Source organism: Heptranchias perlo, chromosome 39 (genome assembly GCF_035084215.1).
Source record: "Heptranchias perlo isolate sHepPer1 chromosome 39, sHepPer1.hap1, whole genome shotgun sequence".
Taxonomy (NCBI): domain Eukaryota; kingdom Metazoa; phylum Chordata; class Chondrichthyes; order Hexanchiformes; family Hexanchidae; genus Heptranchias; species Heptranchias perlo.
The window spans coordinates 4,941,140-4,967,347 of NC_090363.1; the positions used below are offsets into that span (position 1 = coordinate 4,941,140).

Sequence of the window (26,208 nt, forward strand, 5' to 3'; positions counted from 1 at the left end):
ACCCCTCTGCAGGGAAGTAGCGACTAAAATGGTCAGACAGAGCAGCGAGATGGAACTGTATGACGCATTTTATTTCATTCACTTTTTCTTCATTGATGCTGTTCTCCTCAATGTGTTGTAATAGTGTTGGGAACATGGAATAGTTCGGGCCATTACTTTTCAGTCGTGCTTGCCACAGTTCTAATGACTTTTGGAATGCTTGTATCTGTTCGCAAATCACTACCCCTTCCTTGTAACTTCAAATTCAGTTTGTTTAAAATTGAGAAAATGTCAGCTAGATATGACAAGTTCATTAACCAATTGTCACCGTGAAACAAATTTGCCAAGTTAGACTGTTTACCAGAAAAATGTGAATTTCTTTCCTGAGGTCATACACTATTGTAAGCACCCTGCCCCCTGACAGTCATTGTACTTCAGTGTGAAACATTTAATGAGTATGCTCCGCTCCCATTTCCGAGCATAATGCTTCAAAAAGCCTGCTGTTCAGTGAGCTTCCTTTAATGAAATTAACAATTTTCACTACTTCCTTCAGTACTGCTATAAAATCAGGGGGAATACCCTTAGACGCCAAAGCTTCGCGGTGAATGAAACAGTGATTCCAAACAACATCATTACCTGCCGCCTCAGATATTCTTCTCACAACTCTGCTATTTCTACCTGTCATATTTGCTGCACCATCACTTGTAATTCCTTTGCAATTAGCCCAGTCTAATTTGTGTTTTCCAACCATGCAGTCATGCAGTACTTTGAATATCTGTGCTCCTGTTGTATTTTTTGGTAAAGTTAGACAACACAGCAAATCTTCCATAAAGCCATCTTGCCATATATATCTCACGTAAACTAGCAGTGTTGCACAATTTGAAATATCAGTACTCTCGTCAAGTTGGATAGCAAAATCCCCAGCTGACTGTAACTGAGAAATAAGCTTGGCTTCTAAATGCTCTGCAATTGAACATATTCGCCGAGACATTGTCACTGAGTGGAATGCTTCTCAATTTTTCAGCAGACGTCTCGTAGAAAATTGTCAGCACCATATCCAGAGACGCTGGAAGAATAAGTTTTTCGGCAACTGTATGGGCCATTTTCTTTTTGCCATATGGTATGCAACCAAATTTGACGGCAGTTGTGCCTTATCGTTCAGAGTAGCTGACCGACTAGGAACTTGCACTGATAACCCGTGCTGCTTAACCTCCGCCACCTGACCGAGCCGGCAGCACGCAAGCCACCACACCGGGAGAGGGGGAAGAACTCAAGAGAGCAGAATAGTGCTGTGCTCACACCAACCCCTCCGAATCAAACATGAATATACAAATCATAATTTAAAAAGTAATAGGAGACTGATTTCATACAGTCTCTTGGAGCCCTGGACAAGCAAAACTACTTTGCAACACTCTCTGTTCCCCCTCTTCTGCTGGGAGAGATTTGGAGTCAATGGTCATGGGCTTGGAAGACTCGGCCTGTCACTCAGGGGAAAGAGCGCTATGATTGGTTCGTCCGACAGATGTGGCTCCGCCCCTGCTGCCCCGCCCAGTCTCATTTTCACGCCGTTAATTGGCTGAGGCCTCACGTGACTTGAGCGGGCAGCTCAGCCGCCGTTTTCGATTGGTGGGCCTGGAGCACCCGTGACGTGTGTGAGATTGTTCCCCCCCCCACGTGGGCGGGGCTAGCGAGACGAAGACTGTGATTGGCTGCTTCGTTGGCGGAATTGGGCTTTTATGATTGGCCGGAAGCTGTGATTGGCTGCTGTGGCCGGTTCGGCGCCGTGATTGGCTGCCTGCGGGGCTGGTGGCCTGTGACGGGCCGGATAGGTCTGGTGCTGTGATTGGTTGCCGGCGCTGACCGAGGCTGGTGCGAAGATGGCGGCGCTGGCAGAGGGGATTTCCCAACTCTTCCAGGACCTGACCTGCCCGCTCTGCCTGGCCATCTTCACCGATCCCGTGGAGCTGGAGTGTGAGCACTACTTCTGCAGGTACTTTCCTGGAGCCAGGAGTGTCTGCGGTGGTTGGGCCTGAGAACTACAGGGTGGGTCTGGGTCTGGGTCTGGATGTGGATCTGATTGGGATCTGGATCGGTCTGGGATCTGGGATCTGGGATCCGGGATCTGGTCTGGGATCTGGATCTGGTCTGGGGTCTGGGATCCTGGATCTGGTCTGGGATCTGGATCTGGATCTGGTCTGGGATCTGGATCTGGTCTGGGATCCTGGATCTGGTCTGGGATCTGATCTGGATCTGGTCTGGGATCTGGATCTGGTCTGGGATCCCGATCTATTCTGAATCGGGGTCTTGGATCCAAAACAGGGCAGGGTTTTGCTGCTGGATTAGCAATGCAGTGGTGGCGAGTTCAAATTCCGCCATGGTAAATTGTGAAATTGAGTTCAAGAAACCTGGTAATTTTTGGGCTTGCGCCAGAAAATGATCACAAGAGCTGCGGTGGTTCAGTGGGTAGCACTCTCGCCTCTGGACGTTGTGGGTTCGAATCCCACTCCAGGGCCTTGAGCACATAATCTAGGCCGACACTCCCACTGCAGCACTGAGGGAGCGCTGCATTGTCGGAGGTGCCGTCTTTTGGATCAGACATTAAACTGAGGCCCCGTCTGCCCTCTCAGGTGGACGTAAAAGATCCCATGGAACTATTTCAAAGAAGAGCTGGGGAATTCACCCCGGTGTCCTGGCCAATATTTATCCTTCAACTGACATCACTTAAACAGATTATCTGGTCATTTATTACATTGCTGTTTGTGGGACCTTACTGTGCGCAAATTGGCTGCCATGTTTCCCATGTTGCAACACTTCAAAAAAGTACTTAACCGGCTGTAAAGCATTTTGGGATGTCTTGAGGTCGTGAAAGGCAAGACTTCTGCCAAGTGCTTGTGTTTTTATTACCCTAGTCAGAAAATATTTACTTTTAAGTTTAACAGAAAAACTTATAGCTGAATGTGTGATCAGTACTCCATATGGCGATGTACTTTGGTAATCATCTCTGTTCACAGGGACTGCATTACCAAACACTGGGAACAGCAGGGTCAGCCCATTTGCGCAGTTTGCACCGATGTCTCAACTTCGACCACTTTGAAGAGTAACCGCAAGCTTTCGAACATCGTGGCAACGATCTGCAAAGAGCATGCAAAGCTGGAGGAGAATGCACCAGGCCAGCATACCTGTCCGGAGCACCACAAGAAAATGGAACGTTTTTGTGTCACCGACTCTGAGGTGATCTGCCTGGACTGTCGGGATTCGAGGAAGCACTTGCATCACGATGTTCTCAATGTGCAGGAGGCTGCTGAAGAGTTTAAGGTACGGAGTACGACCCCTTCTTCCAGCTAGCAATTTTTTTTTGCATCAGACTCCCCCCCCCCCCCCCCCCCCAACCCCCCGATGTCTCCTGAAGGTGCTGGCTCACACTGGGGTCTCACACCAGCAGTCATCTGGCACATCGCCCACTTGGCCAAGTGTCAATTTGACTTAGTTGGCAGCACTCTGACCTCTGAGTCAGGAACTGAGCACACGATCTAAGCTGATGGCCCAGTGCATCACTGAAGGAGTGCTGCCTTGCAGGAGGTGCTGTCCTTCAATTGAGACATTGGGGGTGATTTTAAACCCCAAAAATGGGTGGGTTGGGGGCGGGTGGGAGTTGAAAATTGTTTTTTTTTGGGTAGAAACCGCAAAATTTTCAGACTTTGCATTCCCACCGAAGTTAAACCCGGAAATAAAGCCGGGTTGCGGTCGCAACCCAAAAACAACTTTTTTCAACTCCCACCCGACCCCCGACCCACCCGTTCTTGGGGTTTAAAATCACCCCCATTAGAACTGAGGCCACCTCTGTCTGATTTTGGTGGACATAAAGGATCGTGTGGCATTATTTGAAGAAAAGCAGGGAGTTCGGGCAGCCTGGCCAACATTCTCCCTTTAACCAACACTGCTAAAACAGATTAACTGGTTCTTCCTCTCATTGCTGAGTGATGCATTTGGTATATATTCTTAAGAAGTTTCTGTATGAGGATCTGGATGGCACAGTGGTTTAAACACTCTCTTTTCACCACTGGGGCCTGGGTTCAAATCCAGCCCAGACTGATGGAGTGAGAGATTCCTTTGCCCGCTGGCTATAAGCAAGAGACTTTCATCCCCATTCTGTAAGGACGCTATGTGAAATGAGCTTAAGCAGCCTCAGTCCGGTTGCTAATGCTCTTTGCAGAACATTGCACAGAACTGTCCCTAATTCAGCACTTCTTAACAGTCTTAGTTTTGTCTGGGGGGGAGATGAGGAGAATTTTTTTTTATGCAGTGAGTTGTTACGATCTGGTGTATCTGCCTGAAAGGGTAGTGGAAGCAGATTCAATAATAACTTTCAAAAGGGAATTGGAGATATACTTGAAAAGGAAAAATTTGCAGGGCTATGAGGAAAGAGCAACAGAGTGGGACTAATTGGATAGCTCTTTCAAAGAGCCGGCACAGGCACGGTGGACCGAATGGCCTCCTTGAGTGCTGTATGGTTCTATGATTAGTCGTAAAGGCCACAGGATGGCTGGTATGGAAAATAGAAGTGCCACATTGGTGCTGTTGAGGATCTAGGAGTGCTTGATACCGACACTTGTTGTCTGAAAGTGGAAGAGTTCAATTCCCTAGTGCTGTCGTCACTTAAAAGACAAAAAAGGCACCAAATTCCTGATATACTGCTTTGCGTCTCCCGTTGCTCGTGCAGGCTTTCGATATACTGTGTTTTAATCCTTTCGCTTAGGCACAACTTCGGAAATCTGTGGCCAAACTGCAAGGCATGATTGATAAACGCAATCTAGCAAAAAGCAAATACGAGGGTATGCTGGAGGATATCTTGGTAAGTGAGTTTGCTTTGTACCGTACTGAGCATCATGCCTACCGATTTGACTCTGCTTCTTTATGTCGAACTCTTGATACAAGTTGCATTTCTGTTCGTGTCCATTTTGTTCTGAACCATTTTCCCAAGAAACCTGAACCTGAACTTCCTATATGTTTCTGTTAAGAGAGAAAATAAGGGTTAACTTAACATGGGGACTTATTAGGATCACAGGAATTGATAGATTAAAAAAAAGACCAAGGTCCATCTAGTTCGCTTTCTACCATCCAGTCACAATCAATCTCTATCAATTAGTCTACAACAGACCCAGACATGAGGCGAGGAAACCCCCAGTGGTGGAGAGCTTTGGGAACCATAGGTCCAAAGACACCTCTTTCCCCCCAAGCATAATACACTGGCCACGTGTCATTTCTCAAATTAGCCATATACTGTATCCCAAAATGTTATTTTCTGAAAGAAATCTATCCAATTTGCATCGCTGAGTGTCGAAACAGTTCTGCATCCTGAAAACTATTGCCTTCCGAAGCTAACAGGAGTGTGGATGGCAAGACTGGCACAAAAAGACGGCCAAGACAAATAAAAAGAATTTAAACAAAAATCTCTAGGAACAATTCACTACCCATCGGAGTGAGACTCCACAGCTTCCTTGGTCCCTTTCAGGGCCTCCAAGGTTGAGTGTCATGTCAGGACCATAAATCATGTCATTAACGGGGTCCCCTGCGACATTAATTGCCAGCCCTAAATGGCTGCGGCGGGAATAATTCATATTAACGTCGTAAATGCAGCAGTTCCACGGCCACCATTAACTTCAGTGAGGAGCCTCGCGGTGAGAAGGGACTTTTAGCAGCTTTGGCAAGGCTAACGGCAGAGTGGAGCAAATCGTCCAGCAATTTGCGGTGAATCGGAGCTCACGCCCGTTTCTCTTTTACTCTGTAAATTGCTGGATTTTTTTTAATGAATGAATAATGGCGAGTGACGTTGACGCGCCATTATAATCCCGGTAATTTCTGGCCCAATAAATATCTCTATCTTTCCTCCGACTGTGGAATTGCACCCCAGAATAAGTAAAGAGCTTTCAGGGAGAAAGATTGATAACATCACAGTCTTTGGGGAGTGAATCACAGCCAGGAATGCTTTGAAATGAAATTTCGATGTTCTAGACTGTGAATCCAGCATGAATCATAGAATTGTGCAGCAGAGAAGGAGGCCATTTGGCCCATCATGCCTGTACTGGCTCTTTGAAAGAGCTAGCCAATTAATCCCACTTCTCTTCTCTTTCCCCATAGCCCTGTAATTTTTTTTCCCTTTTCAAGTATTTATCCAGTTGCCTTTTGAAAGTTACAATTGAATCTGCTTCCACCCCCCCTTTCAAGCAGTACATTCCAGATCATAACAACTCGCTACGTAAAAAAAATTCTCCTCCTTATCTCCCCTCTGGTTCTTTTGCCAATTACTTTAAATCTGTGTTCTCTGGTTACCGACCCTCCTGCCAGTGGAAACAGAGTAAATAGGGAGAACCCCACATAGTTTTGAACACCTCTATTAAATCTCCCCTTAACCTTCTCTGATCTAAGGAGAACAACCCCAGTTTCTCCAGTCTCCCCATATAACTGAAGTCTTTCATCCCTGATTCCATTCTAGTAAATCTCCTCTCCAAGGCCTTGACATCCTTCCCGAAGTGTGGTGCCCAGAATTGAACACAATACTCCAGCAGAGGCATAACCAGTGTTTTATAAAGGTTTAGCATAACTTCCTTGCTTTTGTACTCTATGCCTCTATTAATAAAGCCATTAATGAATTGAATGTTTTTTTTAGATGAATCTTGCTAACTGCATTTATTTGCTTGGGCCCAGAATGTGACCCAGAATATAGTGGAGAGCATCAAGAAAAGCTTTGAAGAGCTTCACAGTTTCCTCTACAAGGAAGAGTCTGCTCTGCTCCAGCAGCTGAAAGCTGAGGTGAACCAACAGAGCACGCAGCTGCAGGGGAAGATCGATCAGATCCCCAGGGATTTGTCTTCGCTAGACGCCAGCATCAAGGCTATAGAGGAGGAAATCAGCCAGCAGGACAACATTGCCTTTCTACTGGTAAATCATTCTCAGTTTATCAGCCCCGTAAGCGGCCAGTGCACTCGGTCAACGCGGCCATCACAAAAATTACTCTCCGGGTGGCACCGACTCATGCTGGGCACAGTTCCATGGGCGTCGCCCATCCCTCTCTATCCAACCCAAGAGGCTGCTCTTTAGGTGTGAGACTTGTGGAGGAGTCCAAAACTTGGGGCCATAAATATCAGATAGTCGCTAATAAATCCAAAAGGAACTCAGGAGAAACCTCTTTACCCAGCTGGGCTGAATGGCCTGTTTCTGTGCTGTAAATTCTACGGCAGGATATTCAACTGTGGTGGCATCGCAGTAGATTCCAATCCGTTCCTTGGCTAACATTTACATGAGTCGCCGGATAGTTATTAGGAATGGGAACTCAGTCCGTTACAGTTCCCCCACTCTCTTTCCCCACCCCTTGCTGACCCCAGGCGCTTCTGTTGCTGCTTGGCTGTTCTTGACTAACTCTGGATGGACTTGGGGGTCGAACCTCCGACCTTCCTGCCGTGTATGGCACAGCTGCTCACTTCCTCATCCAGCTGAGCCATCGGGGGAGATACGCCTTTTAAAAAAAAAATGCGTCCCATCTACATTAATCAGTTCACTCTGCAGAAACCCTGCCGATATTGAGTGAATTAACTTGCAGGCGTGTTACTAAGAGTGTCCAAACAAACCAAAAGGTTTTGTTTTATATGAAATCGCCCCTTCACATACCTTGTGCAAAAAATGGGTTTTTGTCTATTTATATTCGAATTATTTTTGTTTTCACAGAATCTGAAGGAAACACAGAAAAGGTAATGAATTCTAGCTACATTTTGTTGCATGTTAAGACACCACAAGCAATGAGATTCTAGGTTTATTAGTATTCAGTTATATAATTTTACGACTTACTCTTAACTAACTCTTAACTTCATAAAGCAACTAGAACCCTCCGTAAACTGGAGCTCATCCAAAACTCTGCTGCCGTATGCTAACTCGCACCACGTCCCGTTCACCCATCACCCCCTGAGCTTGCTGACCTACATTGGCTACTGGTCCGGCAACACCTCGATTTTAAAATTCTCATCCTTGTTTTCAAATTCCTCTATGGTCTCGCTCCTCCCTATCTCTGTAACCTCCTCCAGCCCTGCAACCCTCCGAGATCTCTGCGTCCCTCCAATTCTGGTCTTTTGCGCGTCCCCGATTTTCTTCGCTCCACCATTGGCGGCCTTGTCCTTAAGCTGCCTAGGCCGTGAACCTCTCCGCCTCTCTACCTCTCCCTCTTCCTTTTAAGATGCTCCTTAAAACCTACCCCTCTGACCAAGCTTTTGGTCACCTGTCCTAATATCTCCTTATGTGGCTCGGTGTCGAGCTTTGTTTGATAATCGCTCCTGTGAAGCGCCTTGGGACGTTTTACTATGTTAAAGGCGCTGTATAAATGCAAGTTGTTGTAGATAGAGAGTTATAAAGGGCATCCCACAAGTCAGTGGGGCAGCTGTAAGCAATGAAGTTTAAGAAAAAAAATACTTGTTTTTACACAAGATATTTTCTCGTGTTCAGTGACACTGGGCACTCCTGTAAGCAGATCAATATCCAGGTCAACGATGGAAGACCCAGGGATTTCAGTAACTTTTTTCTCTGTACAATGGCTACTGGGATTATGCAACATGCTACGACACGGTTATATTTCTGTACAGTCCTCAACAAAGACTCAACTCTCAGTCTCTCCAAACAGAGTTGGCTACAGGAAACAAACAAACAATCTAGCTTAGCTCCCCTTGGCAAAGCTGACACTCACTTTTTAAGACACAGGCAGCATCCTGTCTGTTGGCAGAGAGATCCGCTCATTTATTGCTCACTTAAAACTGGAACTAGCTGTCCAAGGAATATAGGCACATAGGAGTAGGCCATTCAACCCCTCGAGCCAGTTGCACCATTCAGTTAGATTATGGCTGATCAGTACCCGAACTCCATTTACCCACCTTTGCTCCATGTCCCTTGGTGCCCTGATCTGACAAAAATCTATCCATCTATTGGCGCTTATCCAGTGTAGTACTGAGAGGATAAGAAGGGAAAAAACTGCAAGCGCTGGAAATCTGAAATAAAAACAGAAAAGGCTGGAAATTTTTTTAAAAAATTATTCGTTCATGGGATGTGGGCGTCACTGGTGAGGCCGGCATTTATTGCCCATCCCTAATATAATGTAAGTTGTTGTTGTGGATAGAGGGTTATAAAGGGGAATCCTTTACAAAATTAAAGCTCATGGAATTAAAGACAAATTATTGACCTGGTTAGCAGACTGGTTAGGTGGTAGAAGACAGAGAGTAGGGATAATGGGTTTGTACTCGAATTGGAAGGAAGTGACTAGCGGTGTCCCACACGGATCTGTGGGTGGGGCCTCAACTCTTCACTATAATTATTAATGACTTAGATAACGCAATAGAGAGCCATATATCCAAGTTTGGCGATGACACAAAGATTGGTGGCATACTAAGTACTGTAAACTGGAGCATAAAATTACAGAAACATTGACAGATTAGGTGAGTGGGCAAAACTGTGGCAGTTGGATTTCACCGCAGATAAGTGTGAGGTCATCCATTTTGGACCAAAAAAGGATCGATCTGACTTTTTATAAATGGTAAAAAGCTATGAACAGTGAAGGTCCAAAGAGATTTAGGGGTCCATGTACACATCACTGAAATGTAGTGGTCAGGTACAAAAAATAATCAAAGAGGCTAATGTAATGTTAGCCTTTATATGTAGAGGGCTAGAATGTAAAGGAGAGGAAGTTTTGCTACAGCTATACAAAGCCCTGGTCAGACCACATCAGGAGTCCTTAGAAAGGATATATTGGCCTTGGAAGGAGTGCAGGGGCCAACATTCCCCCCTCAACCAACACCAGCCAGAAATACTTCATTATTAATCTTGTTGTTTGTGGGACCTTGCTGTGTACAAATTGGCTGTCAAATTTGCCTAGAAAAACAACAGCGACTATACTTCAAAAGTAATTCATTAGTTGTGAAGAGTTTCGGGACGTCCTGAGGACGAAAAAGGTTACTACATAAGTGCAAGTTCGTTTGTTCTTTTCTGTGCTGACTCAATAAAATGTGGCCCCAATTAAGTGTGTCCATTGGGTCCATCGGTTTACTGATGGACACTTTCTGCTGGGCCAGTGGAGCTTTTGGCCGTGAATGCTGCCAAGCCGGTAAATAAATGGTTCTAATTTCCACTTTAATTTTTAAACGTAGAGCCAAGATTCCCGTGCCTCCCTTGGAACACGTATTCGTGAAGGTAAAGCCAGAGAACTACCTGGGTCCTCTGCAGTACTGGACTTGGAAAAATATGTTCAAGATCTTAGACCCAGGTGAGTCAGTAGGGTCGATTTTCGCCTTCACTGCCTGGGTAGTAATCTGGTGCGGGGCGGCATGAGATGGCACGCCCTTTAAAGAACCCTCCCTTGAAATCAGAGGAAAGAAAATCTATAACGAGCAGGCGATCTGCTGCACCATATTACAGCCTAGCCAATGAAGATGGAAATCTACCCAACGTGTGTTGGCATTTGTGCGAGTATGTTGTTTCTGGGGAGGAGAGTTAATCCAGGGAAGCATTTTGTTAAATTAAAAACAAACCCCATTTTGAGTTCTTTTCTCAGTCCTGTTTGTGTGTGTGTGTGTTTTTTTAAAAAGTAACTTTCTTCCCTCCTTTCATGGGTCTGGCCAATTGTCTTCCTCTCCCAAACTAAGTGACATCGAAGCACGAGTACGTTAACGTCCTACTACTGCCCGGCTAGGGACCAAGACTGGGACCTTTATGGCCTTTACGGTTTAGTGCTGCCTCATGGTGCATTTAGGAACAGGAGTAGGCCATTCAGCCCCTCGAGCCTGTTCCGCCGTTCAATTAGATCTGTACCCTAATTCCATCTACCCGCCTTGATTCTATAACCCTTAATACCCTTTGCCTAACAAAAATCTATCAATCTCCGTTTTAAATTTCCAATTGACCCTCAGCCTCGACAGCTTTTTGGGGGAGAGAGTTCCAGATTTTCACTACCCACGATATCACTTTTAAACTTTTTCAAACGAGAGCTTGAAAAGACATTTTCTACAGAAATCGCATTGAGCAAAGCACGGATGGGCAATTTTGTAAGCAGGGATGCAAATGCATGCAACGCTTTGTTACGATCATGTCGTGGCAGTGAGGAAAGCTTGAGGTCCTGATCTTAGTTGTGCCACTGGGGGCACAGCTGAGCAGAGGGAGAGCTGTTCCACACCTCCCAGGACCCCAGGCATCCGGAGGAACGTCAGTAAGCATTTGTAAGTGTGCTCGTTCAAATGTAGCGTGCAGCAGAGTCGTGCAAACCAGCAGGCCCCAGAAACGTTTGGCAGTCTGCACTCAAGTTACCCGGTGTCAGCTATGGCCACAATTGGCCTCCAAGTTAGTGAGGGAAAAATTAGTGTGGGTTCCTGCCCCTGACCGCTGTCCTGTGGCCCTTGTTACAAAGTGAGTATGTGGAAGTCCAGTGAGGATACGATCAGGCTTGGTGGTGATTTTATTTTGCCCTGCCCACACTCGGGATAGCCTGATGATGCACACTGTCTATAGAACATAAGAAATAGGAGCAAGAGTAGGCCCCTCGACGCTGCTCCGCCATTCAATCAGATCATGGCTGATCTTCGACCTCAACTCCACTTTCCTGCCCGATCCCTCATATCCCTTGATTCCCTTAGAGTCCAAACATCTATCTATCTCAGCCTTGAATATACTCAATGACTGAGTATCCTCACCCCTCTGGGGTAGAGAATCCTAAAGATTCACAACCCTCTGAGTGAAGAAATTCCTCCTCATCTCAGTCTTAAATGGCCGACCCCTTATCCTGCGACTATGTCCCCGAGGTCTAGACTCTCCAGTCAGGGGAAACAACCTCTTAGCACCTACCCTGTCAAGCCCCCTCAGAACCTTATATGTTTCAATGAGATCACCTCTCTTCTAAACTCCAGAGAATATAGGCCCATTCTACAACCCTTTCATCACAGGAATTAATCTAGTGAACCTTTGTTGCACCACCTCTAAGGCAAGTATATCTTTCCTATAAAAGGAGACCAAAACTACGCAGTACTCCAGATGAGGTCTCACCAAAGCCTTGTACAACTGTAGTAAAACTTCCTTACTCTTGTACTCCAACCCCCTTGCAATAAAGGCCAACATGCCATTTGCTTTCCTAATTGATTGCTGTATCTGCATGCTAACTTTTTGTGTTTCTTGTACGAGGACACCCAACACCCAAGTCCCTCTGAACACCAACATTTACTAGTTTCTCACCATTTAAAAAATATTCTGTTTTTCTATTCTTCCTGCCAAAATGGATAACCTCACATTTCCCCACATTATACTCCATCTGCCACCTTCTTGCCCACTCACTTCACCTGTCTATACAGCTTACTTTCCCACCTAGCTTTGTACCGTCAGCAAATTTGGATACATTACACTCGGTCCCTTCATCTAAATCATTAATATGGATTGTAAATAGCTGAGGCCCAAGCACCGATCCTTGTGGCACCCCACTAGTTACAGCCTGCCAACCTGAAAAGACCCGTTTATCCGTACTCTCTGTTTTCTGTCCTTTAATCAATCCTCTATCCACGCTAATATATTCCTCCCAACCCCGCGAGCCCTTGCACAACAACCTTTTATGTGGCACCTTATCGAATGCTCACATGGAGAGTGGGTACTTGGGTTAAGGGTAATGGAGACTAGCTTGTGGATCTGCGCTCCAGCAAGAGTAATCCCTCTTCAGCCATGGCTCAGTGGGCAACACTCTCGCCTCTGAGTCAGAAGGTTGTGGGTTAAAGTCCCACTCCAGAGACTTGTGCACAGAAGTCTAGGCTTACACTCCCTGTGCAATACTGAGGGAGTGCTGCACTGTCGGAAGTCCCATCTTTCAGATGAGACGTTAAGCCGAGGCCCCGTCTAACCCCTCGGGTGGACACTAAAAAGATCCCATTACACTAGTTCGAAGAAGAGCAGGAGGGTTCTCGCTGGTGTCCTGGCCAATATTTATCCCTCAATCAAAAAAACAGATTGTCTGGTCGTTATCACATTGCTGTTTGTGGGACATTGCTGTTTGTGGGACATTGCTGTGTGCAAATTGGCTGCTGTGTTTCCTACATTACAACAGTGACTACACTTCAAAAGTACTTCATTGGCTGTAAAGTGCTTTGGGGCGTCCTGAGGTTGTGAAAGGCGCTATATAAATGCAAGTTCTTTCTTTCAGAGCAAGAGAGAAAACGGGCCCGTTTTTTTCTTAACATGCCCATGCTGTTATTATTAAAATTGACAGCAATGAAGCAACTGTTTGTCTGTCTTGATCTATTCTGATGTTTAGTAATCTTTACAGCTCTGTCGAATCTGACCTTCAACCCTGCCACTGCCTGCTCCCACCTCTCCCTCTGTGGCCCGACCAGAGTGAGGTACAACGAGAAGCCAAAGGTGGTTCCCGACACCCCGGAAAGGTTCAACGATGCCGCCTTCATCCTGGGCTCCGATGGGTTCACGTCGGGAAAGCGCTACTGGCAAGTGGATGTGGGGGACGGCACAGACTGGAGTCTGGGCATTGCCAAGGAATCCATCAACCGGAAGGGCGACATCCGGCAGTCTCCCAAGCATGGCTACTGGACCATATACCGGGAGAAGGATAACTTTGGTGCGTTTCTTGTTCATCCTAAAACGATCGAGGTGAAGGGCAATCCCACCCGGATTGGCGTTTACCTGGACTATGAAGGAGGAAGGGTTTCCTTCTACGATGCGGATAACTTTTCTCACCTCTTCACTTTCCACGTCACCTTCACAGAGAAGGTCTATCCTTTCTTTTACCCTGGCTTGAAGGCAGTCAAGAGCAACAATGGGATGCTGAGAATACAGCACCTGTACTTATGAGTAATCTGTGCGGAGCTGGGGATCAGTTCAACCAGCAGCTTCTTAGCTGGGCGTCTGTTTATCTTTCTCCTCTTCCCCCCCCCCCCCCCCCCACTCCGATACCGTCTCTCGTATTCCACCCCAGATCTCTCCTGAAGGTGCCAATTTTCGCTGGGGAGGGGGTGGGGTCCACGAGTCGCCAGTACCTTGCTCCAAATTTCCATTCTTCACCTATGATTCCAGAGAGTGTGTTGGCAGACTGACCCTGACGGGCATTGTTCCTTTCTGTCTGGAAAAACGCTCTCACAAAAAAAAAGCCAGCACAGACATGACGGACAAGAGAAGGCCTCCTTCTGTTGGGGTTACCAGAGAGCAATGAGGAATGGGAAACATGTTTCACTTTTATCTCTAGTGCCAAACCTCAATCCAGGGGCACAGGACAATTGCCAAGCCCAGCTGCGATCAGCTATCTGAGCACAGATCAGAGATCAAATTACGTAGAACTACATGGAATGTACAGCACAGAAACGGGCCATTCGGCCCAACTGGTCTATGCTGGTGTTTATCCTCCACACCAGCCTCCTTCCACCCTTCTTCATCTAATCCCATCAGCGTATCCTTCTATTCCTTTCTCCCTCATGTACTTATCTAGCTTCTCCTTAAATGCATCTATGCTATTCGCCTCGAGCACTCCATGTGGTAACGAGTTCCACATTCTAACCACTCTCTGGGACCTTCTTGTCTTTATGGCTCAGTATCACAGTGGGATGGGATTGGGGGGCGGGGGGGAAATATATATCCACTCGGCCTGTGTGTATTTTGTTAATGGGAGCTATCACATAAATCGACCACTTTGCTGTGAACAGCATTAGAATTCTGTTCTCTGTATGAACTGCTGAAAATGTATTTGTTTTACACACAGTCCCCACCGCTTATAGTGGACGCGTTCGTGCGCACGGGATTTGCCCGCTATACACGATGGCCGGTATAACATGGTAGCGCTATTACAGTACTCTACTATATAACAAGAATGCTCCTTCTGTGGTTTGGCCTTTTACCCAGTTGTTTCCTGCTTCTCTCTGACCTGCAGCTTTATTTCAATTGCAATCAGTGCATGGTACAAACTGTAACCCCCACACCACTTAGAGGGAATTAGAAGGGTTTAAGTACACAAAAGGTAATTGAACATTAACCAGGTGTCATTTACTTATGTTTGTTCTTGCATTCAGTGCACTTTAATCAGGTGCGAACTAGTGAGTAAGCACAGCTGTTCCTGCCCGAAATAAATGGAGCCCATAAGACGCTGTAACCACTTGAAATTAACGTTAATGCAAATAGATAATGGTCATGGCGTTTTGGCTGATATTAGCGACCGCCCATTTTAAACGTGGATGGTTTAAGTTTTGGCGACTTGTATTCCTTTGTTGGCTGTCCTTAGCCCACTTGCTATCAAAATCTTTACTGTGAGGCTCTTCTTCATAAACTGTTGCGGGGTTGTCCATGTGGGATGTAGCCTGGTCCATGAAGCCTAAGGCAGATTGGGTCCTATTTGTGCTTATTCCTGGTTTGTGAGCTGTAGGAATGGGGTTGTTGGTGCAGTTACCTCATCAGTGGACAATTCCTAAATCAGAACCCCAAGATCTCTTGGTTTCAGCAATTTTGAAATTTATGTGAACTAGCTGAACTGTGGATTTAAACTCGTGCTGCACCCCTATGAAAAGCTTGGGCACCCCTAAATTGCTGGTCCACGTGAATTACACGGAGGGCAAATTTTATGTAAGATACTCGTGACGAGTAGTACAAATGTGCGCACGAGAATTACACACCAATTTCTTTTTGAAACCCCAGTAAACTTTTGAAAGTCTGTGACTGGAGGAACTGGGTGGCGCAGTGGATTAGCACAACCATCGTTTTTAATCCAGCCTAGAATATTGGATGAAAGTCTTCCCTCTCTGCTAGCTAACCCGTTCTAAGCAAAATGAATCTCAGTCGTCTTATTTTAGCTCCTCACTGGCACAAGTCCAGAGCACAAAACTCCCTGTCATTCATTGACTGATATAGTCAGGGCTCTGCCTCTGCGGTTGGGTTACGGTGGATTGAGCTTTACTCATCTGAAATGTGCCATTCCTTAATGTGGGAGTGCTTGATATTGTTGCATTCCCCGGGTTTTAATATCCCTCCCGCTGTTGAGAACGAACATTCACTGCGGGCGGAGGGGAGTGGCAAGGAAATCAATGTGAATCAAAAGCACATAAAATCACAGAATCGTACAGCACAGAAGGAGGCCATTTGGCCCATCGTGTCTGTGCCTGCTCTTTGAAAGAGCAATCCAATTAGTTCCACTCTCCTCTTTCCTCATAGCCCTGCAAATTTCTCCTCTTCAAGTGCTTGTCCAATTCCCTTTTGAAAGTTATTATTGAATCTGCTTCCACCACTCTTTCAGGCAGCGCATTCCAGATCATAACAACTCGCTGCGTTAAAAAAAATTCTCCTCATCTCCCCCTCTGGTTCTTTTGCCAGTTATCTTAAATCTGTGTCCTCTGGTTACCGACCCTCCTGCCAGTGGAAACAGTTTCTCCTTATTTACTCTATCAAAACTTTTTATAATTTTGAACACCTCTATTGAATCTGCCCTTAACCTTCTCTGCTCTAAGGAGAACAATCCCAGCTTCTCTGGGAAAATAAAAACACTTTTCTCCCCCATTAAATTATCTTTAGAAACACTGAATATTATGCAAAATATACTTTGATAAATTGCAAGTGGTAAATCACAGGTGAATGAACACAATGTAAAAAAATATATATCGTAGGACTGAGTAGTGGCACCACAAAAAGAACCGGTTTACAACTTAGCCAAAACTAGCACGTGTTCAAGTACTTTACTCTGTGGCTTAATATTGAGGGAAAGAAAATGCAGACTGTCCTCGTGGCTTTATTATTTACTCAGTAGCAACATTGAGGCAGAAATTCATTGGCATCCTATTTTTAACACGTAAGTCAAAATATTTGGATGACATTCCCATATTTGCCATTTTAAGTTTTTAACCTGTTTCAAGCAGATGGATTGGCGACTGTTAAAACAGCACGCAAGAATTTCTGCTCCCTTGTGCGGCAAGAATTTCTCAATAGGGGCAATCGATCAGCTTTGAAGCGATTAATTAAGTAACTTCTAACGTGCATTAATTTTAATTGTAATATTTTTAAGAGAGGCTTTTTTTAATGTTTGGAAAAAAATGTTTGTAACTTCTAAAAAAAAATCTTTTGTTTTATTAAGACGCTATTGCAGAAATGTCACTTTTGCATTGCGAGCGATGATTGTAAATTATTTTATGTCTGAACTGGTTGGTTCCAACATCAGTGTTGTTGCTGGGGCTATTTAGCATACTGGTAACATACAGAAGGCAACACGCTTTAATGTGTGATACTCGTGCTGCAGTTATATTGCTGGTCGTGAGACTGATAGATGCAGGCGGTAGAAACGTGTTGTGCCATGGGTTCCCAGTTTTACTCTACTGTCTTGGGAGCACCAGAGTACACATCCGCAGTGTTTCCAGACTGGTGATGTCTTGGGAGCACTGGCGGGATTGTCCAATTTGTCAAAATATTAAAAGACCCTGTTTTAAGTTTGTAAAGTCCCCACTATGTGCAACAGGCCTCTTATTTTAAACTTTTTTTTTTAAAACCTGGCTTAACGCCACACAAGGAGTTATACTCCACACGGCGTGGAGCTCGAGCGGCGTGAGGCTACCCACTCAGAGGCTTCTCGCAGTGCTGCATTCCAGAGCCAATCTGGGATATGACTCTGGATTTCTGTGTCACGGTGACCACTTCGCATCGAAATGGGGAGGTATAATTCCCACCCTCAAACTGGTCCCTCCACCAGTGACAGACCTGCAGTCGTCAGTAATTGAAGCTAGTTTTGTACAGCCCAAAATACCCTTTAAGATGCAGGTCAAATTTGGACATAGTATGAACTTTTCACAAGCCCCTTCTCCACCCCCCACCGTTCCTAAATCTAGTGAAAGCATTGCGTGCCTTTTGGGCATTGTGTTCCCTAGAGGAGTGAGGAGTGAGTTCCAGGGCCTGGAGTCAGCATCCCTGTGGGGTCTTTTTCTCCTGGCACGTGCTTACTTTCTGAAAGCAACTGTGATTTTATTTTTTTAATGGGGAATATGTAGGACTTTTTCTCTTTATAGTTTTGTTGATCTTTGTTTTCACTGAAATTAGCTTCTGAATTCCTGCAGCACCAGTTGCTGGGACCAATGTTCCTATGCTCTTTGTGACACTTTCTGGTCCTGATCTGTCTGGACTGCGTTTGCTCGGTTTGAATATTAAAAATAAAATGTTAGTTTCTTTTGGCGGAGGGGGGAGGAGGAGGTGATAATGACTGACAGACTGCTGCTCATCAAGCTGTATGCCTGCTTCGTAGACTCGGGGGCAGAGTGTTTGATGCAAGTTTGTCCTTGCAATGTAAATGAATTGCCAATGAGCAAGTGGAGTAGGAAGTGTAACAGTTGCAAAAGCTATCAATCCACCCTCATTTCATCACTGATTCAGATCAAGGTCAGTAAAACAGATGGTCTTGAGACAGGATAAAGGGAAGTTATGTCATTATTGTGTTGTAAGTTGCACGTATAAATTCATATTTTTTCATTGTATCTAAAGGGGAGCTTAAGTGCCACGGTAGTGTAGCAGTTGCGTGGCGGTAACTGAAAGTCTGCATGATTGCCTGTAAACGACTTAAACCCTTGAGCTGAATATTCAGTAGACATTGCAGCAAGTGGATTTCACTTAGCTGAACTTGCCCCAGCGTGTCTGCTTTAATGAAATGGATGAACCCTGGGCTGTGAGGAGGAGCCCTATGAAAGTGGGTTCAAACAGTGAAGTGGTCCGAAGAAAATAGATTACACGTGGCTTATTTGTCTGCTTATCGTTCCATGGGGCCCTAGCAGCCAGTTTCTCACCAAAGTAGCTGCTTTTATACGTGAGCCCAGATGGTAGACTATTGAACTGTGGGTTGCATTGAAGCTGAGTCTGATTTTGTGCTCGTCTGGTGACTTCCCAAAAAGGGCTACTGGATGGTGATGAGCTGCAGGATCAATAGCTGACCTACTGCCCCCCCGCCTAAATTAGGGATACGGAGCCCATTGATGTTGCACCAAATGAGATCAAGAAGGTCAGTACAGACTGGTCACTGAACCTGGGAACACCATGGTCTCCAGGGTTATATGGTACATCTGACTCTTGTGTCAGCCGTGGCTCAGTGGGCAGTGCTCTCGTCATGGGTTCAAGTCCTACTCCAGAGTCTTGAGCACATAATCCAGGCTGACACTCCCAGTGCAGCACTGAGAGAGCGCTGCACTGTTGGAGGTGCCGTCTTTCGGATGAGAAGTTAAACCGAGGCTCCGTCTGCCCTCTCAGGTGGATGCAAAAGATCCCATTTCGAAGAAGAGCAGTGAAGTTCTCCCCTGTGTCCTGGTCAATATTTATTCCTCAACCAACATCACTAAAACAGATTATCTGGTCATTATCCTGTTGCTCTTCGTGGGACCTTGCTGTGCGCAAATTGACTGCCATGTTTTCTACATTACATCAGTGGCTACACTTCAAAAGTATACTTCATTGGCTGCAAAGTGCTTTGGGATATCCTGAGGTTGTGAAAGGTGTTATATAAATGCAAGTTCTTTCTTTCCCCAAAACCATTGGAGAGTTATGCCTACACCTTTGAATTATTTAAGGTTAGAATGGCCATGCCATCCGTGTGAAATCCTTTCTGTTGTGCCTTCCCTGATTTCCAACCTGGACCTAACCTAGGAGATATTCCACGTTATTGGTCCATTATTGATTCCATTTTATGTAAGTGGGGATTAAATGGGTAGAGTCCATGTCCATGTAGAGCGTACATGGTCTTTAGAAGGAATGGGCTTAATGGGCGGAAAGTCCACTTCTCGTTCCATACTTCCGTTTAGCCTTGGTGCTCGTCAGAAGCAGCTGAACAAAATGGCTATCGCAGGGTTTAGTTGTGTCTTGAACATTCTGCTGTTCACATTTAACTTCTTGTTGGACCACAAGTCATCCGTCTTAGTGCTCAGCCTGAACAACACTAAAAATTACCTTGTAAGCGAAGATGATTAATATTGGGCCCAGTATTACCTGTGCTGGTTACTAAGTAGATATCACATTATCTTCCATTTCTGTAATTGCTTTATCTGATTATGTATGCACCTTAAATTAACTGCAACTCTTCTGTTTAAATGTTTACACTATCTAAGGAAGAGAAAATTGAGTAATTTGTACTTGAATAAAATCTACGTTTGATTGCAAAGTTCCTCATTTGCATCATTTGTTCAAATTGGGGTGTGTGTGTATATAGAATCGTAGAATGACACAACACAGAAGGAGGCCATTCGGCCCAGTGTGCCTGTGCTAGCTGTTTGTCAGAACTATTCAATTAGTCCCATTCCCCCTGCTGTTCCCCCATAGCTCTGCAAATTTTTCCCTTTCATGTATTTATCCAATTCCCTTTTGAATGAATATATAAAACTGGAAAATATGTCTCTAATGGCTGAGAGTTTAACCAGTGAGTAACTGAACCACACAGACTGGGAAGGATCTTCACTATGTGCTAAGCCTTCTAATCTTGGCAGGGTTAGCAGTATGGGTGCTACAATCGGCCCCTAGGTTAGGAAGGGGAAGCTTCCACTCCTGTTTAGCGACCAGTGACTCTGTTTGAAAGGTGCATGTGTTGATGTTGGATGAAAATTTAATGGGAGTCCTGTTGTGATGGCCCCTGGGTAAAACCATTGATGGCTAAGGCTGTTTTACTTTAAAATTGTTTAGGACATGCTTCTTTAACAATTGTGATTTTTGTATGCGAGTAGCACCAATGACACTTAAAAGTGAGCAAAGTTTTTCCTCCCAATGGTGTGTAAATCCCAACTCATTTCCACCCTCCAGAAAGTGCTGTCCCCGATTTTGCAGCCACCCTCCACTACATTGCCAAAGCAATAAAGTTGTTGATTGTTATGTGATAACCACTTTTGTGTGGAGAAAGCTGGTTGGAGAACCTATCGGGTGCGTCTGGTCCTGATATTTGCAGGCCCAGGAGGTGAAAGATTACCAAACAACAATCAGTTGCATTAATATAGAGCCTTTAACATAGTAAAACGGCCCAAGGCGCTTCACAGGATCAATTATCAGACAAAATTTGACACCAAGGCACATAGAGATATTAGGACAGGTGATAAAAAGCTTGGTCAAAGAGGTAGGTTTTAAGGAGTGTCTTAAAAGGAGGAGAGGTTTAGGGAGGGAATTCCAGGGCTTAGGGTTAGGCAGCTGAAGCCACCAATGGTGAATCGAAAGAAATCCACTACATGGAAGAGGCCAGAATTGGAGGAACGCAGAGAGCTCGGAGGGTTATCGGGCTGGAGGAGATTAGAGATAGGGAGGGGCGAGGCCATGGAGGGATCTGAACACAAGAATGAGAATTTTAAGGCATTGGCGGAATGTGAGCACAGGGATGCTGGGTGAACGAGACTTAGTGCAAGGTAGGATACAGGAAGCAGAATTTTGGATGAGCTCAAGTTCATGGAGGGTGGAAAGTGGGAGGCCAGTATAGAGGCTGCATTGGAGTGTCAGCCTAGGTTATGCGCTCAAGTCTCTGGAGTGGGACGTTGAACCCACAACCTTCTGACCCAGAGGCGAGAGTGCTACCCACTGAATCACTGCTGGCCAAAGTGATGCAGCGTATGTAAAATAGGAGATGGTAGCAGAGGTTGCTCTCAAGAAGCAAGCCAAACCCCATCATGGCTTTGCAGACAATGGTGGGGGATTATACAGTCATCACTGCCGTGAAGGGGTCAGGGTTTGCGCTAGGCTTGCCAACCCTGGTCGGAGGCATTCCTGGTTTCAGTACATGACGTCCTGCCTCGCACTGTCCTGCCCCCACCATTGATAACCTAACACGTCCATCCTCACGATACAGGAAGCAGAGTTTTGGATGAGCTCAAGTTCACGGAGGGTGGAAAGTGGGAGGCCAGTATAGAGGCTGCATTGGAGTGTCAGCCTAGGTTATGCGCTCAAACAGACTCTTCATGACTCAACTAGATGGTTCTTGACTGTCAAACAGCTTGTTTTTCCCCCAACTCCTATATTTTTATAACTAATAAACAAAAGCTCAAAGAAAATGAAAATATCCGACAATTTTTTCAATGCCCCTATGATTCCTCCCCCCAAGTGTTATTGCAGCAGTGTCCAGGAGATTAATCTTCAATTCCTGGAGACTCCAGACCAATCCTGGAGAGTTGGCAACGGCTGGTTGGTGCTGAGAGCGGCCTCGGCACCGTCTCCTCTTCCATCTGCGGTCCTTAATGTCCCGATGCCGCTGACACCGCAGCAGATCAAAGCCCACAGTCCTGTCCCCGCCATCCTCTCCCTTTCCCTCCGCTCCTCCCTCTCCCCGAATCCCGGGTGAAACTTCTCGCTCTTTCCAGAAGTTTCTCCCCCGGGCTCGCCCCTTCCAGAAGCCTCTCGGCCTCTCGCGGACTCACCGCGCTGCGATTGGCCGCGGGCCTCAGAACGTTCCCGAACGTCCGACGGTGAGGTCACCGAGCGGCGCTCTGATTGGTCCGCGTCGCCGTCCATCACCGGTCGGGCGCCGCCCACCCCGCGTCGCTGAGACTATTTAAAGGGGGAGCTGAGAGCAGGAGCGACAATCGAGTGGAGAAGAGACCGGTTGGCAGCTCGATTATTACCAGCAGAAGACTCGGCTGTAGCTGCACAAGGGACTCAATTAGGCGACTTTATCCAGAGAAAGATGCCTGTAGCCAAGGGAACAGCCATTGGTATTGACCTGGGTACCACTTACTCCTGCGTGGGGGTCTTCCAACATGGCAAGGTGGAGATCATCGCCAATGACCAGGGAAACCGCACCACCCCCAGCTACGTGGCCTTCAACGACACCGAGAGGCTCATCGGGGATGCGGCCAAGAACCAGGTGGCTCTGAACCCACCCAACACCGTCTTTGATGCCAAGAGGCTGATCGGGAGGAAATTCGATGACCCAGTGGTCCAGTCTGACATGAAACACTGGCCTTTTGAGGTGGTGAGTGATGCAGGGAAACCCAAGGTGAAGGTTGAGTACAAGGGTGAGGATAAAACCTTTTACCCCGAGGAAATCTCTTCCATGGTGCTGACGAAGATGAAGGAAACAGCTGAGGCTTACCTGGGCCACACTGTCACCAATGCTGTTATCACCGTGCCGGCTTACTTCAATGATTCTCAGCGCCAGGCGACCAAAGACGCCGGTGTGATCGCTGGTCTCAACGTCCTCCGTGTCATCAATGAACCAACTGCAGCTGCCATTGCTTACGGCCTAGACAAGAAGGGCAGAGGGGAGCGCAATGTTCTCATCTTTGACTTGGGTGGTGGAACCTTCGACGTGTCTATTCTCACCATTGACGACGGTATCTTTGAAGTGAAATCGACGGCCGGTGACACCCACTTGGGGGGAGAGGACTTTGACAATCGCTTGGTCAACCACTTCATCGAGGAGTTCAAGCGTAAATACAAGAAGGACATCCGTGGGAACAAGAGGGCGGTCAGGAGGCTGAGGACAGCCTGCGAGAGAGCAAAGAGAACCCTGTCTTCCAGCACCCAAGCCAGTATCGAGATTGACTCTCTGTTTGAAGGCGTAGACTTCTACACCTCCATCACCAGGGCTCGGTTTGAGGAGCTCAATTCCGACCTGTTCAGAGGCACTCTGGAGCCAGTGGAGAAAGCTCTGAGAGACGCCAAGTTGGACAAATCACAGATCCATGACGTTGTCTTGGTCGGGGGCTCCACCCGAATCCCCAAGATTCAGAAACTGCTGCAAGATTTCTTCAACGGCAGGGAGCTGAACAGAAGCATCAATCCCGACGAGGCCGTGGCCTATGGGGCAGCCGTACAAGCGGCTGTTCTGATGGGGGACAAGTCGGAGAATGTTCAGGATCTGCTTCTCCTGGACGTCGCTGCTCTGTCTCTGGGTCTGGAGACAGCAGGAGGGGTCATGACCACACTCATCAAGCGTAACACCACCATTCCCAGCAAGCAAACACAGAACTTCAGCACCTACTCTGATAACCAGCTTGGTGTCCTTATTCAGGTCTATGAAGGCGAGAGAGCCATGACCAAGGACAACAATCTACTGGGCAAATTCGAGTTGAGTGGCATCGCTCCTGCACCTCGCGGAGTGCCGCAGATTGAGGTCACCTTTGACATTGACGCCAATGGCATCCTAAATGTTTCTGCTGTTGACAAGAGCACTGGCAAAACAAACAAGATTACCATCACCAATGACAAGGGCAGGCTGAGTAAGGAGGAAATTGAGAGAATGCTGCAGGATGCAGAAAAGTACAAAACTGACGATGAAGTCCAGCGGCAGAAAATCGCAGCCAAGAACTCCCTGGAGTCCTATGCCTTCAATATGAAGAGTGCAGTGGAGGATGAGAATGTGAGAAGCAAGATCAGTGAGGAAGACCAGAAGAAGATCATTGACCAGTGCAACCAGGCAATATTGTGGCTGGAGAACAATCAGATGGCAGAGAAGGAGGAGTTTGAGCACCAGCTGAAAGAGCTGGAAAAACTCTGCCAACCCATCATTGCCAATCTGTACCAAGGAGGAGCAGCAGGGGGATCTTGCAGAGCCCAGGCTGGAAAAGCCACTTCCACAGGTCCAACTGTGGAGGAGGTGGATTAAAAAGGACTGTAAATCTTTTGGAATCCAAGAAGCCACAATTTTTGAACTCTTCACTTATATTTCTCTGATGCACTGTTATATTTACGGGAGCCTATGACTGACAGTGGAGGACATCGCTGTGATAGATGCTGTCATGTAGACACTGAGCGATCTCTTTCAACTGTAATAGCACAATTATGATGACAGTGCCTTTTGTTAGCTGTCCTGTAGCTTTGTTATGCTGTCTTGTCTAAATTTAAATAACTTGATGTATTGATTTGCCGATTTCTTATCGACAAGGGTCAGGGTATTTAGTATCTTGGTGTTTTTGAACAGAGGTATTCTTGTACAAATAAGAACTTTACTTTTTGTTAGGTGTTTAATCCTTTTATACTTTTGATGCTTGTAACTGACTTGTTGACAGCTGGACTGATTTTTAAAAATCTAATAAAAAGTTTATTTATTTATTTGTGGTGCTTTGGGCCAGTGAATCTCCTTTTCCATATATATTTATATATGCGCTTTGAAATATTGGTCTGTGTTTCTATGTTTTGCCACTGAAAACTCACTTCTCAATTTCCCACATAAGTTTAACACTCTTGCCATGGTGAGGAGCCATTAGAAACAAAGAACTTGCATTTATATAGCACCTTTCGTGACCTCAGGATGTCCCAAAGCGCTTTGAAGCCTATGTTGTACTGTTCTTAGAAGTCAATTAATAAAAAGAAATTCTAACAGAACTTGAAAATAAACTTAATTAGCAGAAAAATTACACAGGGAAAAAAACTGCTTGGCATAATTTAAATGATTTTAGAAAGATGCCAGAGAAACTCCATGATGTGCAAGGCCAAGGATATTGTTTTCTACCCCAAAGTAATCACACTGGACTGGATCTCTCAGTCCAGTTAAAACATTTATACAAGTGTAAATGTGCCCTGCTGCCCGTATCCTAACTCACAGCAAGTCCTGTTCACATCATCACCTAACTACACTGACCAACATTGGTTCCTGGTCCAGCAACACTTCGATATTAAAATGCTTATGCTTGTGTTCAAATCCTTGCGTGGCCTCGCCCCCCCCCGCCCGCCCCTCTCCCTATCTCTGTAACCTCCTCCAGCCCTACAACCCTCCGAGATCTCTGCGTCCCTCCAATTCTGGCCTCTTGCGCATCCCCGATTTTAATTGCTCCACCATTGGCGGCCGTGCCTTCAGCTGTGTAGGCCGTGAGCTTTGGAATTCCCTCCCTAAACCTCTCAACCTCTCCTCCTTTAAGAAGTTCCTTATAACCTACCTCTTTGACCAAGCTTTTGGTCACCTGCCCTAATATCTCTTTATGTGGCTCGGTGTCAATTTTTGTTTGATTACGCTCCTGTGAAACTCCTTGTGATGTTTTACCACGTTAAAGGCGCTATATAAATGCAAGTTGTTGTTGCACTGGTCAAAAGTACAATATTCATGCAAGCACACCATTGGCACATTATCAGATGCTGTCTGCTGTTCAGAGCTTTGAAGCAAATCAAACCAAACCAACAGGAACCAATCTTACTGGATGGTACATATTTATCTAATTTATCTGAGCTCTGCAAACAATCTCTAAGTACTTTGCCATTACTCAGCCAGGAGCATTGTCTGACTTGTGAGCCAGCTCCGCCTCCTATTAAAACAGCCGC

The 26,208-nt window shown here is 46.0% G+C and overlaps 2 protein-coding genes across 2 annotated transcripts; both read left to right on the forward strand.

The window, feature by feature from the left end:
• Positions 1–1,844: 1,844 nt before the first annotated feature.
• On the forward strand, positions 1,845–17,494 carry LOC137305131 (nuclear factor 7, brain-like). Its single transcript, XM_067973922.1, has 7 exons — positions 1,845–1,969; positions 2,991–3,294; positions 4,736–4,831; positions 6,685–6,918; positions 7,702–7,724; positions 10,158–10,273; positions 13,304–17,494. The coding sequence occupies exons 1-7, from the start codon at positions 1,857–1,859 to the stop codon at positions 13,840–13,842; spliced, it is 1,425 nt and encodes a 474-aa protein (XP_067830023.1). The 5' UTR covers positions 1,845–1,856; the 3' UTR covers positions 13,843–17,494.
• A 5,027-nt stretch (positions 17,495–22,521) lies between these two features.
• LOC137305133 (heat shock 70 kDa protein-like) lies at positions 22,522–25,005 on the forward strand. Its single transcript, XM_067973923.1, has one exon. The coding sequence runs from the start codon at positions 22,637–22,639 to the stop codon at positions 24,557–24,559; it is 1,923 nt and encodes a 640-aa protein (XP_067830024.1). The 5' UTR covers positions 22,522–22,636; the 3' UTR covers positions 24,560–25,005.
• The last annotated feature ends 1,203 nt before the right edge of the window (positions 25,006–26,208 follow it).

What these genes read in the sequence shown, in the direction of transcription:
- LOC137305131 (XM_067973922.1), top strand. Translation starts at nt 1,857, where the DNA reads ATGGCGGCGCTGGCAGAGGGGATTTCCCAACTCTTCCAGGACCTGACC. An exon ending in GTATGCTGGAGGATATCTTG is followed by an intron (nt 4,832 to 6,684) that starts GTAAGTGAGTTT and finishes GCTTGGGCCCAG; the next exon opens with AATGTGACCCAGAATATAGT. An exon ending in GTTCAAGATCTTAGACCCAG is followed by an intron (nt 10,274 to 13,303) that starts GTGAGTCAGTAG and finishes TAATCTTTACAG; the next exon opens with CTCTGTCGAATCTGACCTTC.
- LOC137305133 (XM_067973923.1), top strand. Translation starts at nt 22,637, where the DNA reads ATGCCTGTAGCCAAGGGAACAGCCATTGGTATTGACCTGGGTACCACT.